Below are 15,372 nucleotides of genomic sequence, written 5' to 3'. Positions count from 1 at the left end.
TCCAGGACATCTTGGCCTCTGCTGCTTTTTTTGACCATTCTTTTTGTAATTCCCCCCCAAAAAATACATTACTAAATTGCTGAGCTACCCGTTTGAATGTCGCACCATAGAAGGGCTTTATCATCAGTGGAGTAGTATCCACAATCTGATTCTACTATCTGTCTGGCCTAACCTCCATCTCTGTTTTGTCAATAAAGCACTTATAGATACTAGTCAAAAAAATAAATGTTCTTTAACCAACAAGTCCTTAACTTTTAGCAACTTTTAGCAATGAGCTGAGATTTTTTTTTCTCCACGGTCTAAATTTAAGAAATTTAAATTGTAACTACATTATTTTGGCCCGTTTAAATATAACCATTGTGGATTTTGTTGTTGTTGTAATACATTTGTTTTCCAGTGTATGTTGTTGTCTACACACGCAGCTTTACCACTGACTTTACTACATATTGAGCTATAAGCATGCTTTCACTCCTAAAAGAACTCAAGCTGAGCAAGTGTCTAATCATCAGCTGTACACACAACGATGACCAACATGTGAGGGAAGTATGAGCATGTCACCATTATTTGTGACATCTTGCAATAAAAAGTCTCTCTGTCTGTTCCTTTCCTCTTCTTTCTTTTCTCTATCGTTCGATCACTTCTCTCCCAGCTGTTTCCCTCCTCCTCAGCTCTTCTCACCTCTGACTCTTTTCTCCTCATTACTTAGGGACCCCCTTTTCCAGGAACCTGTCTTTTTTTTAACCTTTTTTTCACTTCCTCTCTCTTCTTCCTTCAACATTTCAACCCTCCAGGCTTCCTCTTTCCATTATTATCTTATTTCATTATTCTGGCATTCAGGCAACAACAGACTGACATGCTTGTTTGTCTCCTTCTCTCTTTTTGTCTGTCTCCTTCTTCCCTCCTTTCTCTCGCTCTTCTGGTTTTTGCGCAAGCAGCAGCGAGCAGTGAAGCTCATCTCCCGGCCAGAGCAAACAAAACCAAAGCCACATTCCCCGAGCTCAATTTGCTGTTACGTCTCAGCTCTGTGAATTGGGAGTTTTCAAGCTTGAAGTCTGGAGGAGCTGGGTGGCTTCTGGCTGCTAATCGGCTCACACCACTTTTTGTGTGTGTGTATGCGTGTGTACCCAAGGAATTGGTTGTACTATGTGGTATAGAGGACAAAAAAATTGCATGTGTATTTAAGGCTTTTATTTGTTTTTAAAGTAGTCATTCAGTTTCAGCAACTGACAAATCACCGGAAACGTGACTTATAAAAATGTATGTAAACATGTTAACAACATTAATAACAGCAAATTGTCAAATGCATGAATCTTGTCAATAACTCCATGTTCAATCAACACCGTTTCTGTTATTATGATTATGATAATGATGATTATTAATAGTAGAAGTAGTAGTATTGTTGTTGTTATTATTTACTTTCTTTGGTGGTTGTGTAAACGGATGATAAGCCTTCCATATAAATGGTGTATATTTTACCACCATGATGCTAAATTGTATTTTACTTGATTATATTTGGTGTTTTTTTAGCATTGCAACATAAAGAAAGTGCTTCTCTCTTTTTTAATATATATACTTGACTAGGAACTACACCACTAAATGAAATATATAATAGTGCAGTTATTACTTTACTATACATATTATAGTTAATACTTTTCAGATTGAGACTTTACATTAATATTAATATTAATATTGATAATAGGGGCCATTCTGCCTAATGATTACTTTTAGTCTACTAAATACATTTTCTTCACTCGGGGTATTGCTACTTTTATGTTGTATTTTATGCTATTTCTTACACCATTGGCTGCAGGCAAAGTCAAGGAAATTTCAAGGAAAAATTTCCACCAGTGTGGAATATTAAGTTGTTTTAAAATGCAAATAATCACTTCTATGTAGGAACCACTTCACGGAGGAAGTAGTTTCCTACACGGACGCATTTCACTGAAAGCACCCAGGTGTCATCATTCGATGCTAGCTGCTAGCTCATTTTACGCAAGCTCTGTCAAATAGTTGAACGAGGAACTTAACTTCTGCCCACCGACGCTTGTCCGAGTGGGTGTTTGCTGTTCAACGGACGTGTCCAGCTGCTCGCGAGCTGTCGGCGCAGCAGCGGTATCGTTTGCTGCTCTGTGCTAATCGTTAGCTAAGTGCTAACAACAGTGACAGCAGCCAACTTTACATGCGTCGACCGTTGCTGTCATTTCAAGCAGCTGCACATTAATAGGGATCACTGACAGGTAACGTTACATTTAGACTCCATTATTACCACTGAGCGAGTCAGCATGAGAATGTCGCCTCTTTGTTGATGCCCTTTTGTAGATTTAGCTGGAAGTGTGCCTTGACAGTATAATGCCAGTATACCGCTACCGTTAGTTATATCAAGATAAGTGTAAGTTTAATTTTGACATAACGTAGAAAGAAATGCCGCTTTCCTTATGATTTATGTGACATGTATGCGATAAATATGCCTTCACAGTACAACATACAGTACACTTGTTGTAATAATGGTGTATTATAATGTGTTATGACTACATGCTGTGTTGAAACTGGCACACTTGCAGAATACTTTTAGAGAGTGTACCTCATGCATTTTGATCCTCCATGTGAATGTAAAGAATAAAACAGTTTGCACCTTCTTCAGTGTGTAATATAAATGTAGCTGTAGTGCCGAGTCACCAACAGTGACTTATTCAATTCATTACCAGCAGGTCTAATAAGGCTTTGGTAAAATACTGAACCTCAGAGCTGTCTCATCAAAACTTTCCCAGGGCCACTTAGGCGCATACAAGCTTCCTATGTGAATACACATTAACACATATTAATCTGAGTTGTGGTAGGTTTTCAGTTCACATGGATATGACTATTAATCTATCTGTTTGTCCCTCTCTTTTAGCTCTCCCCAGCGAACATCATGGAGCTCCAGGCGGTGTTGATGGCGGCTGGTGGGGGTTCTCGCATGCCGGATCTGACGTACAACACCCCCAAACCAATGCTGCCTGTGGGCAACAAGCCCCTCATATGGTACCCGCTGAACCTGCTGGAGAGGGTGGGCTTTGAAGGTGAGAGCTCGAAGTACTTCTTCTACGGAAACGACCACATCTGATATCCCTATTACTGCTATAGCTGCCTCAATTACTGCTCCCACTACTAATACATACTATGAGAAGGTTCATGTTATCAGCAGGTCTAAGGATGCTGTCCTAAAAATGTCACTACACCAAACAATACTCTATTAGACATGATGTTGCCTAATTAATCCTCTTCTCAGGACAGTGTGTGTGTGTGTGTGTGTGTGTACAGACTGTGTGTGATTGACATCTACTTCACTGTCTTTTTTTACTTTTGTAGCACCGTTCAGGGCGGGACATCTTTATTGACCTGCCCTCCTTCAACCTGACTAGAGGTCTAATCAGCCAGAGTAATTGAAAACACCTGTGTCGGGTTGCAGGAAAAAGGTTAAAACAGTAGAAAAATAGGAAATAGTTTAAGTCTTTTGCTCTTAGTCTTACTTTTTGTCCTCATTATGGAATGTGAGCAGAATTTATATTGTATCCTTCACATGATTTACATGATAAAAGGTGAATTTTAGAAACGCTGTGCTCTGGTAATGTAACATTTCCTCGTCAGAGCCTCTCATTCATTGGATCGGATGGTTGTGGCCTCTTTTGAGCCGTTCGCCCTCCATCCAGACTGTGTGACGGGGTCGGAAAGTGTTACAGGAGAGCGTTGGCATTCTTGGTTGGTTTCCACATAAAACGTAAAGAAGCAGAATTACAGCCAGTACTTCTACTGTACGTTTATGTGGCCCACTTGGAAAACCTGGAACAAAAAAAATGTGCAAACGTCATTTCAGCATTAATGTGGAGAAAGAGGAACTTGAAGAGAAAAGATCACCTCCTGTTCAAACTCAAGGACCATAACTTTTTCATTTTAAACCATAGAAATAGAATAGGAGTAGAACAGACATTGAACTGTTTTCCGTGGTCATTTGACAAGTACAAAACAAAATGGTGATTTTTTTTAGTTGTTATGGTGACAACACAAGTCAGCCGGGCCGTGAAATGTTGTTGTAGCTCGCTGGGGAAAAATAAAAAGCTTGTCCTCCTCCGGAGCCAAAACTACATTGTTTGCAACAGTATAAAAATGTCCGCTTCTCTTACCAACCTGCCACGTTGATTTGAATGTAATTCTACTCCTATTGTTTTCTGTTTAAACACAAGTATTGTATCGGTCAAATTACTGGTTTATAACCCCAAGTAAAAATGTCTCTCCCTTTTTAAATATTGACACTTTTTTTTTTTTTTTGAGAGCAAATGTTTCTGAGATACTTAAATAAGACCGATTCCCTGTGATACAACACATGTTGACTAAAAAGATCATACAAACTTAAATTTTTTATTTTAATTACCAAGAAATTCATGTGTAAATTCATGTCAACTGTGATTGATTGGCTTTTAATTTTAGCTATTAAAGTCAGAGAGCAGCCAAGGAACTACAAACTCTCGTGCTACAGACTATTTCTAATCTATTGTGGTGGGTGTTCTGCCGAGAGAGAGATTACAAAAATGTGACTGTAAATTATGAGATTAAAAAAATAGTTCAAATATAGTGAAATGAAACGGTTAATTAAAGAATGTGGCGTTGTAATTCTTTATTCCCTTCATGGTCAGTGGTAGCTTTTGTGTTTGGTACCGATACAGAAGACGCGAGGCCCCCAGCAACTTAAACAAGTTTACAACTGCGCTGCTTTTTCCAGTCATAATTTCACCAGCTTGTCATCACATCATCGGCCCGTGTCAGGTGTGCATTTCCTGCCTCGATTGTTCGCCTCTTGTGCTGCAGCATGCAGTAGATCCACAACCTCTGGGCCTATAAAGGGATTTGTTGCAGTATGCTGTTCTTGCCAGTAAACAGGGCTGTTTGTTATAAAAGCCTGTAGGTCCTCACGACCCTAAATAAAACTAGCTTTCTATACATCATCATCCTGTGTGGCCAGCAGTTTACTGTGTGCAGCCAGCTAGCCAAAGCCCTGCAATTTGCTTTTACTAGGCTGACACAGCTAGAGTGAACAAATGCCCGGTAGAACACATTTTATGCAGACATGGCAAATTAAAGCAGACGGATTCTGCAATGTTCCAAATTCACAAAGTGGTCTGTTAATGTTATCACCAACTTTATAATTAAAAGGGAGCAGTGGTCTTAGCCCGATGTAATGTGTAGGATGTATTATAGGCAAATAGACATTGTATCTTTGCATCTCTCATTCAATTAAGGATCAGAGAGGAAGACTGTCATTTTTACTATTTATTTTTTCCCTAAAAAATAGAGGTCGACGGACGTTTTTAAGAAATGTCATAACCATCGTAAAGATTTGACTTTGTTTTAGGAGCAAACTATATTGGACGTCAGGCTTTAGTGGGTAGCATGACGTGTTTTATTGCTTTCTGAACACGTGTACATTTTTTTTTAAATGAATTTCAGTGAGAAAAAGATTTTAGGCGCAATGATGCAACGCTTATGTGCAAGAAAGGAGCACTTAACTTAAAAGACAGTCCTGGAGCACTGCAGAGTTTCCTTGACATTGTTGCAGCGATGTGCTGAGGTCTTCATACTGATTTTCTGTGACCTGTGTTTTCAGAGGTGATCGTGATCACCACCAAAGAGGTCCAAAAGATGATGAGCACAGACCCTAAAATGAAGGACGTGAAGATGAAACTGGACATGGTTTACATCCAGGAAGACGAAGACATGGGCACCGCAGACGCTCTCAGATACATCCAGCCTAAGATCAAGGTGCGTGTGTGTGTCTTTGTGTGTGCAGACCGCTAACTGAGTGTAGCACGTCATATTCACTTCTCACCAACAGAATAGTCTTTCAAGGTTTATTCAAAGTTTACATGCACACACCTCAATCACTTTGAATAGTTAGTGGGTTTTTTTTAATTTAGTTTTGAATTGTTTTTTTTCTTGATTAAGTAATGTCCAGAATAATGAGGACACACTTTGTCTTGATGAATTCACACATTTCCATCCCATTCACTCTGACATTCATGTTGTGTGTTTTGGATCAATGCAATAACAGAAAACAGACTTTTTGTGAATTTATGGAAAGAATGCCAGTTCCTTGGAAAGGCTGAAGTGTTCCAGCGTTGTTAATTAATTGTTGTTTACTCATCGCGACCTTAATTTGAGCAAGATAACGTGGCTAAGCTGTTCGTAATGAACAAGTGATAATTGCTTTATTATGTGGTGGAAGGGGGGGAGCCAACACTTATACACTCAACAATACCATTGTTTTGTAAGCCAGTTTTCTTGTGTAATGTCGACCCTGTAGAACAACATTGAGAGAGAAGTTGTGGGGGGGGGGTTTAGGCGGGCTTAGGCGGGCTTAGGCGGGCGTTGTGTGTACCGCTGGGTGACCACTGGGCCGTGCCTTTCCCTCCCCCGAATGGTCAAGGCTGCTGCAGTGCCTCATTTCACCTTTTTAAAACACACACAAACACGCACAGACGCACGCATTTACACATGCTGACATGGCATCCATGACCCCCAACCCCAATTTCCAGACCCCCCTCTGTATCCTGCCTGCTGATTTCCCCCCCCTAACCCCCCCCCCCCCACATCCCTCCCTTCATCCGATTCTCTCTAAGCAGATGAGGTCATGGTTAAGACTCAAACTCGCTGTGCTGCCAGTTTACCCAGTGCACCATTTATTCTCTTCCTGTAGTCATGCACATCTGCGCAACATTTGTGTTTGGGTAAGTTCGGGTAAATGTCGTTCCTCTTTATATGCCACGGTTCTGACAGACCCCCAGAGACCATGAAGACATGTTTGTATGAGGTTTTGTGTTGACGTATTTTCTGAAGCATTTGCCCTTGTTTAATGTTGGACTGTCAATGATTGCTTGGGGTTGGCTCGGTAACGTTGAGTATATAGACGGCTGTACTTTACGTTATAATTACTGCTTCCTGTTTGGTTTCTCTACAATTTCTAGAGGGAAATATTGAACGACCGAATAATCACAATCATCCTTCATCCTCTATGATTCTGAAACCGTTTACAAATAAAAAAAAAAAAAAAGTTTAATTTAATTGAAAAAGATAAGTTAACTGCAGTCATTTGAAACATTTTACTGGCAGTTCTCTGCAGTAATATCCCCAAAAAATAAAATCAATGAAACATAATCAAATTTCCAAGAATTCCCACTTCCAACAGTCTCGGTTGAAAAAAACGCTTCCTGATACCTTCTCTGTTTAGAGCGTGGCACATGAAGCGTACACTTGAAGGCATAAGGCCGCTCATTAAATTGTTCAGAGCGACATCAGTCGGCTTTGCTTTTGGAAACGAATATATCAAACACTTAAAAAGCTGAATTTGTTGTGACAAGTGAGTTTAATGTTTCTGTTTTTTTCCTCTGGCATTTGAATGGGTCTGTACAGATACTTATTATTCTCTTTGCTCAAGAGCTTTTTGATCGATGCATGCATAGTATAACCACACACACACACACACACACACACACACACACACACACACACACACACACACACACACACACACACACACACTTACTAGCTCCAGCATGCTCCCATTGAGAATAGTCGAGTCCCTAATCCTTTGAGCAGTCAGCTCGATTAGAGGCATTGAGTTACACACACTCGCACACTGGAGGGTGATGAGTGAGGAACTGTAACCATGGCTTGCCAATTCCCAGCACAGAGATCACTCAAACTGTCAAAGTGACGCATGAGTACAGTATAGACACACACACACACACACACTCACTCATCTCTTTACACAAACACCCTCCCATGAGGGGATTTGGTGTAACCTATCAAACTCACATACTTACAGGAATCCGTGTGCACCGTGGGTGAGCGGAGCAGGTCATTCCTCTTGATTATTGAAAAGAGAGATTACAGGCAGCATATTTTATTTTGTTCCCTCTTCAAACTGCAAGGTTACAACAAAAGTTGAGGGATGTGCCTGATTATTACTTAGGTCTTTCACAATAAGCCCAACCAGTGAAAGGAGTACTTTACGTGCACTTTTTGCTTTGTGTGCTTAAAGCCTCTTTGACGTTTGTATTATCAGTCAGGCTTAATCACCTGAGTGTGTGCAGGCGAATGGAACTACATATACATCGGTGTTCCAGATTCAAAGGTTCACCTTCGGTCTACACATGTTAGTCAGCGTGTGAGACGCCAGACAAAAGGTGAAGAGGGAGAGCCAAGTGAGAGATGGAGCCGAGGCTTTTCATTTGAGGTGGACACGGCAAACGTGCTTAGATGAGACTTGTTTTGAACCACCTTGCTCTCCAACCTCAAAACCACCCTTTTCATCCTTCCTGTGACACACAATAGTTTACGTTTTCTATGTTAAGCCACGGTTTGGATACAAAGGATCAGATGGTGGTGGAAATGCCCTGCTTTAATATTTGCTAAGGACATGACGAATGAGAAGATCGTATGAATTGTATGGTAGCCATCTTGGAACAGAGTTTTCTCATGACACATCCACGAGTAAATCCAGGAAAGACACGTTCACTCTCATACGCAATACCATCTGAGAGGTATCCAAAATGTTCAGACTCTCTTAAAATATATGGCCAGTTCATTTTATTATTCCTCTTCTGTAAATGTAATGGGAGTTCATAAATAAGGAGCAGTTTGCCATCTTATACATGGGGAGAGGTTACAGTCGACTTCATCAGCCAACCGAAAACAAGAGAAGAAATCTGCATAAAGCTGCAGACTTGGTTGTTGATTTGCAGCGGGATAAGTACTTGTTATTTTATTATTTTGTAAAAATATTTCCTAATGGTTTTTCAATTTGAAAAATGTTCGCTTTATTATAAACTATCTCGCTGCTAGCTTTCCTGCTACTAGCTTTCGCTGCTAGCTTTCTCGCTGCTAGTTATCTCACGACTAGCTTTCTCACAGCTCGTTATCTCGCTGCTAGCTTCCCTGCTACTAGCTTTCGCTACTAGCTTTCGCTACTAGCTTTCTCGCTGCTAGTTATCTCACTACTAGCTTTCCTGCTACTAGCTTTCTCACTGCTAACTTTGTCACTTAAAAATCCTTGAGGTAGATATTATTTGATAAAAAGGCCTTCATCAGGCAAGCTCCAAAACAAAATGGACACAATCACCATGCATACAGAGTTTCCAAGCATTGTTAAAGTGGGTCGAGATTGTGTAATCAGATGTTTTGGACCACTGGGACAAGTGTGTGTGTGTGTGTGTGTGTGTGTGTGTGTGTGTGTGTGTGTGTGTGTGCGTGTGTGCGTGTGCGCGTGTGCGCGTGTGCGCGTGTGTGCGTGTGCATCAGTGTGTGTGGTCCTGACCTGTCCAGAGATCCTGGTTGTTGAAAGGCCAAAGTGTCTCTGTCTCCCCAGCTGACTCCACTCTGCTGTCGCCTGAGTGTGTGTGTGTGCGTGTGTGCGCGCATACTTGTGTGCTCTGGTTCAGAACATGTGTGTGTTGGAGAGGAGAGTTGAAAGGTCTCTGAGTTTCAGTGTCAGTAGATCTCCTGCAGACACCTCCAGCTTTGCCGTGGCAGCTTCCTGTCGCCAGGTCCCGACCAGGTTACGCTGGGAGTTACCTCTAGGTCAACTCCACGACCCCTGACCCCACTGATACCGGCCCTCTGCACACACACTCGCACACGGAGAGCTCAGCTCTTCAACAGTCACCCTTAGTGTTCGTTACTTACAAAATCAAGGGAATTCTTTAATCCTTTGTAGTAACGCTTCATCATTTTCAAGTGTTTCAAGTGAAATGGTGAATGCAATGTTAAACCAGGTTGAAGTGTCAAAGTCCTTCCTCTCCAATTTCAGAACGTAGTAGACAGAAAAGCAGATGTGTACCGCTGTAGTTTTATTAGTTTCTTCCTTCACTCATTCATTTGTCTTAATCAGGCTAAACAGTTGAGGTGTTGGTTGTGTTCTTAAATATTTTAAGATGCATCCTTTTACTTGCACTACATACTTATACACTGATGTGCTTTAGGGAATGCAGTACATTAAGTTTTGCCAGCGCCTCCCATCATCCATTTTCTCTTCACTCTTTCCCCCTTCCATCTTTGCCTTATTATACTTCCAATGTTCCTCTCTTTTTCTTTCTTCATTTTTGACAGGTTGATTTTTTTACTAACCAGTTTATCTTCCTTACATCTCCCCCCTCATCTCTCACTCTTTCTTTTCCTTCTTCCCTCCGTCACAGACATAGTAAAGATGTCTCTGTCGTTACGGCTGCTGGTGCTAATGGTGGGATTAAGTCTTATGCTGACAGCCTTCATCACAGGACAGACAGATGGATACCGCACACAGACACACAAATGTGGGCGCACCCACATGTAAACACACACACACACACACACACACACACACACACACACACACACACACACACACACACACACACACACACACACACACACACAGGCAGACAGACATGTAACATCCATGGAGGCCAGTTCATAGGATTGATGTCTGTTTTGTGCTCTCTGTCGTTGGTGGTAGAGTAAGTGATATCTCTACGGAATTCACAAGCTGTGTATTGATATACAGTTTAAGACCTAGATTGGTTTACACATTATTATACAGCTGGAACGCTGAGCATAGTTTGAGTTTATAATGGAAATAATCTCTGGAGTGTGAAATTGTTAAAGAATATTCTTTTTCTGGCCTTCTTTGGCAAATGATGGTGGGTTTATTTTAAATACGAGTGTCTTTTGTCATTTGGGTTTTGGAAATCAAGCGCCAGCATCCTTATTCTCTTTGCATCATGATGTTCGAGCGGTGCTGTCTTTGGATCAGTTCATAGGAAGGTCCTTAAAGTCGGGCGGCCTAGCTTTGTTGTTCTTGGTGAAAGAGGGAGATAGGAAGTTATTTATGTGATATTCTGTCATTCTCTGCCAGGATAATAGAAAACAATTATAAAAATGATTTGCAAATTTAGAGGTGGCCTTGATTTATTTTACCCACTTATTGTTTTCAGAGATATGATCGCTCACAGAATGAAAAGTAAACACGTCAGATATGTCATCTGTCCAGCATTGTTTTAAACAATAAATAGAAAATTACAACTATCGTTCAAAAGGGTTGAGCAAAGTTTTAATTGCATTTAGCAAACTGTTGCTGTTCAGGTCATACCGCCCGGTTCAATATCAAAGTAGTTCCAATAGTGCAACATTTCCAGCTAAAGCTGTTCTTACGTTATCACTGTGGCTTTTGTTATTTGTAGCAACTCAACTATTGTTTGGTCCTATAAGCTGGTTTTCTGTTGTTGGGAACTTCATTCATCTTCTAATGTCACAAGTTTTCATTCAAAGTTATTTGTTTGCATTCATTGCTGTGATGTCACTGTACACATGCAGCTAAAGGATGATGAGGCAACATTTCAACAATAGAGCTCACTTTCAAACAAAAGAGTTAAATCAGATGATGAGAAACAGACGCTTTCCTAAAACAATGATAACGGTTTGGCTGGTGTACAAGCAGTGCTAACAAGGAGGAGCCCGCTGTTGACCAAGAACAGTTATTTCTTCATTCTCCTCCGTCTCTGTCTGTCTCAAACTCCGTCTCGGTGAGCCAATTGCTGTTGTGAGTATTGAAAATAACCCATTTCAAGCTCTCGTGTCCTGAGGTGTTTATGTGGAGCGATGTCGCCACATATATTTCTGTGTAGTCTGCGTGCGCTCTGAGACGACTTTCGTGAGTGAGGAAACCTCACTTTGTAAACACGACTCGCCCTTCAAGCTATATCTTATGCATTTCTGTGTTTTGTTTTTTTACGTGTTTGCAGGGGAGACATTGGAAATGTCTGCAAATTCACAACAGGCGGGAAGATTTGGTTCCAAAAATAGAGGACAAGCCAGAAACTTCCATTTGAAAGCCTGAGAGATCCAGTATGTTGTGGTCCTTTTGTCACATCTTATTTAGACACTGTCTCACTTTACTGTCTGCTGTCTTCCCGACCTCCCCCTTCAGACGGACGTCCTGGTGCTGAGCTGTGACCTGATAACAGATGTGGCGCTTCACGAGGTGGTCGACCTGTTCAGAGCCCACAATGCAACACTGGCCATGCTGATGAGCAAAGCCCATGAGTTCACAGAGACGGTCCCAGGCCAGAAGGGCAAGAAAAAGACGGGTAAGAAGAATAAGTGATCACAGGGGAAGACACTGTTACTGCAGACATTACCTGCATGCCAGGATTCTGATAGGATGAGTGATTGGTCATGATATATTTATACTTAAAGAATTCATTTCAGTGAAGGTCTTAATGCTCGTCATTGATATTCAATTGCCTACTCCCCAAATGTTTAAGAGAGGAAACGGGCTTCCTCATAAATTCAACCAAACTTAAATTGCTAAATGTGTCACTTACTCTTAGCCTCCATTGTTTTGTGTGAACATTACATATTGTGTATTTCTTCCCCCCCAGCTGAACAGAGAGACTTTGTGGGAGTGGATCAGTCAGGGAAGAGGCTGCTGTTCATGGCCAATGAGGCCGATCTGGAGGACGGGCTGTCAATTAGGAAGTCTATCATGAGGAAGTAAGTCATTTTAAAAATGGGTTTATCTGGGTTACAAACACATATTTCATCTCTTACTATGCAGATAGGTTTGGTTTAATTTGTCCAGATTTTTGAGATATCCACCTCTAAGATATCTCCCCCTCCCACACTATAATACAGCACAGCATTGAAAAATCACATGTAGAAAATATTCAATATATAATAATCAACAGCCCTTGTTGTGAACAGTTTTTAAAGGGACAGTTTCTCCAGTAGAAACAAGTGAAAACCGTTCACCACAAAGCCTGTGCACTCCTCTATTGCAACTTTGTGTCATATTCATGGCTAAATATCGCTGGTAAGAAAATAGTTTTGGTAATTAGGTGAGCCGACCGTTAAACGACCAGTGTTTGGGATAAATATGTTCTGTGTTTAGGTTTAGAGAGCAGACGTCTCGCTTTCTGTTTTAGGCCGAAGGCTCTGTGGCGGGTGTGTGGGATTTTTGTTACAGGAAGAGTACTCTAGGTAGGTTTTCCTTTCTGAGTCCTAAAATGCATGTATGAGTGAGAGCGGGTGTTTTGGGAGCTCGTAAATACTTCATGGAGCCAAAGCCACTGTAAATTCTGGCCAATAAGAGGGGGGCCAGAGCAGCTGCTTGCATGCTTCCATGCACAGAGAAATCTTCAGCCACACACACACACACACACACACACACACACACACACACACACATATATACACACACACACACACACACACACACAGAAATGCTTATATGAACACACACAGAAACCTCGGGGTGGACATTGATGGAGAGAAAACACTCTTGCGTTGTCATCTGTGTTATGGAAACACGAGCCCACAGCTAAACATTTATGGCTTACGTTGAAGGACTTGGAACTTTTAAATCACCTCTGATCATTTATACACACACGCGTCACACAACCATACCAGACAAATCTCTCCACGTACAGTATTTACGCAGACGGTAACACATAGCAGAATAAATTCCAGAGTTGTGGGTTTATTTTTTTTTGTAACACCACTGGGTAGTTTTACAAGATTTGACTGTTTTGCACATCAGTACCATCCAGTCAAAGGTCATTTCGTCATGGCACGTCATACACACACTACAGGTGCCTTCCTTCTATAATTTGTATTTTACACGTGCACGCCGTCTCATTCATGGAACATTTGTGCTCACCAGTCTGATCCCAGCTGGGTCCTCTGTCCAGAGCGTTTTCATATCCAGTTTATTTGCTTCCAGTTCTAATTAATTCTCTTCAGCCTTCAGTGCTGTGCTTCCGTCCACACGATCATTCATTCACTCTTTCATGCTTTTTCAAAATGAGGATTTGAATACATTGAATGCACTCCTCACAGTGCCCACCAATCCAATGTTCAAACGTGGAAATATATGAGATCATGTTTAGTTTTTTATATAATTCTTTTTCCCTCTTCACTTCGTTCTTTTAGGCATCTCTCCCTTATTCTGTGTGTCATTCCATACATCTGTTTGTTTATCTATTCTTTCATCCTTGTTCGTCCTCAATCCTGTGCTTTTTTTTTCTTTCTTCTTCTTCTTTATGTTTTCCACATGGTGGAGGAGTGTTCGCTCAAAACCTTCTGCACATGTGAGATAGTTTGACGTGGAGATCGCTTAAAATGGCGTGAAAGGACTCCAGCTGAGCTTCCCCTCGTACGTTACAGCTCCACCTGTCAGGGTCTCTTGGACGCAGGCCTGGAGGAACGGTTGGCTGCGGGTTAATTGGCCGATTCCAAATCAAAATTGTTTTTAATCGTGAGAAAGACTCAAGCAGAACCATTGAGCTCCATGTTTGGGTAGTGTCATTAAATTACAGTCAGTATAAAACATCATGTGTCTTTACTATGATGGTAACCTGGTTGCTTGTAAAATTATAATAATAAAATAAACAAAGCAGGGACGCTATAAAAGGTTGCATCACATTTTTTTGAGAAGCATATCTTAAGTGCATTGACCTTTTTAAGATATTGGACCTGGAGTTTGTGTGCATCTGTTTGCAATGATGGCACGAGTACAGACGAGCTGAAACCGGCCCAATCAACACAAACACCCCACGCTGCACCTTCCAGAACTCTAATAACTTCCATTGCAGTTCAACAAAAGGGCTTGATTACATTAATGCAGTAACACATTTTAGGAACAAACTGTTTTGATGTGTAACCTTTGTGTCACTGTACCTGGTACTAAATGTACCATCAACACATGCTGCTACTGGAAGCCAAAAAGGGAAAGTTAATAATTATTTTCTTGTATTTGTACACTCTTCTATGAGTTCTGTTGTGCATCAGCTTTATTTGTTTTATGGATATTTGTTTACTTGCTGGCTCATTTTTATTTATTTTTTAAATGTCAGAACCTCTGAATCATTTGGCAGGCTTCAAAACCTAAAATCCAAATGCTGGCATATGCGTTGGTCTGGTTTTAATTTTCCTTTCTTCAACATTTATGAAATTTCAAAACATAAACATTAGGCCTGAAATGATCGAGTATTTGCCATTTATTAAACACAAAAGCCCAACGCATGCTGGTAACAGCTTCTCAAATGCGATGGAATATCTTTGTGCCAGATTGTTTGTTCTACAAAATCTCAATTTCAAGCTCTGACTTAGTGACATTTTATGCACTAAATAGGATTTTGTATATATATATATAAAGATGTGCTGGTCAGTCATCAATAGTAACTGCACCACACCTGCAGGTCCATGTGCGCTCAAATATGTGAGCCAGCTCAATTAAGGAAGCATCTTTTTAGCTTAGCATGGTATTAAGGGAATCACACGCATTTAGTTTTGGACGCAGTAGTTCCA

The 15,372-nt window shown here is 40.9% G+C and overlaps 1 protein-coding gene across 1 annotated transcript in view; it reads left to right on the top strand.

The window, feature by feature from the left end:
• Positions 1-1,965: 1,965 nt before the first annotated feature.
• eif2b3 (eukaryotic translation initiation factor 2B, subunit 3 gamma) overlaps positions 1,966-15,372 on the top strand; it is a 28,895-nt gene continuing 15,488 nt past the window's right edge. Inside the window, exons 1-5 of the mRNA XM_079173796.1 lie at positions 1,966-2,237; positions 2,894-3,059; positions 5,639-5,793; positions 11,993-12,152; positions 12,447-12,558. Of these exons, the coding sequence (XP_079029922.1) occupies positions 2,912-3,059; positions 5,639-5,793; positions 11,993-12,152; positions 12,447-12,558 (575 nt within the window). The 5' untranslated portion in view covers positions 1,966-2,237; positions 2,894-2,911. The remainder of the gene's footprint in view (positions 2,238-2,893; positions 3,060-5,638; positions 5,794-11,992; positions 12,153-12,446; positions 12,559-15,372) is intronic.

This window comes from Pholis gunnellus, assembly GCF_910591455.1.
Source record: "Pholis gunnellus genome assembly, chromosome: 14".
NCBI lineage: Eukaryota > Metazoa > Chordata > Actinopteri > Perciformes > Pholidae > Pholis > Pholis gunnellus.
This window is presented reverse-complemented; position numbering and strand designations above follow the sequence as displayed.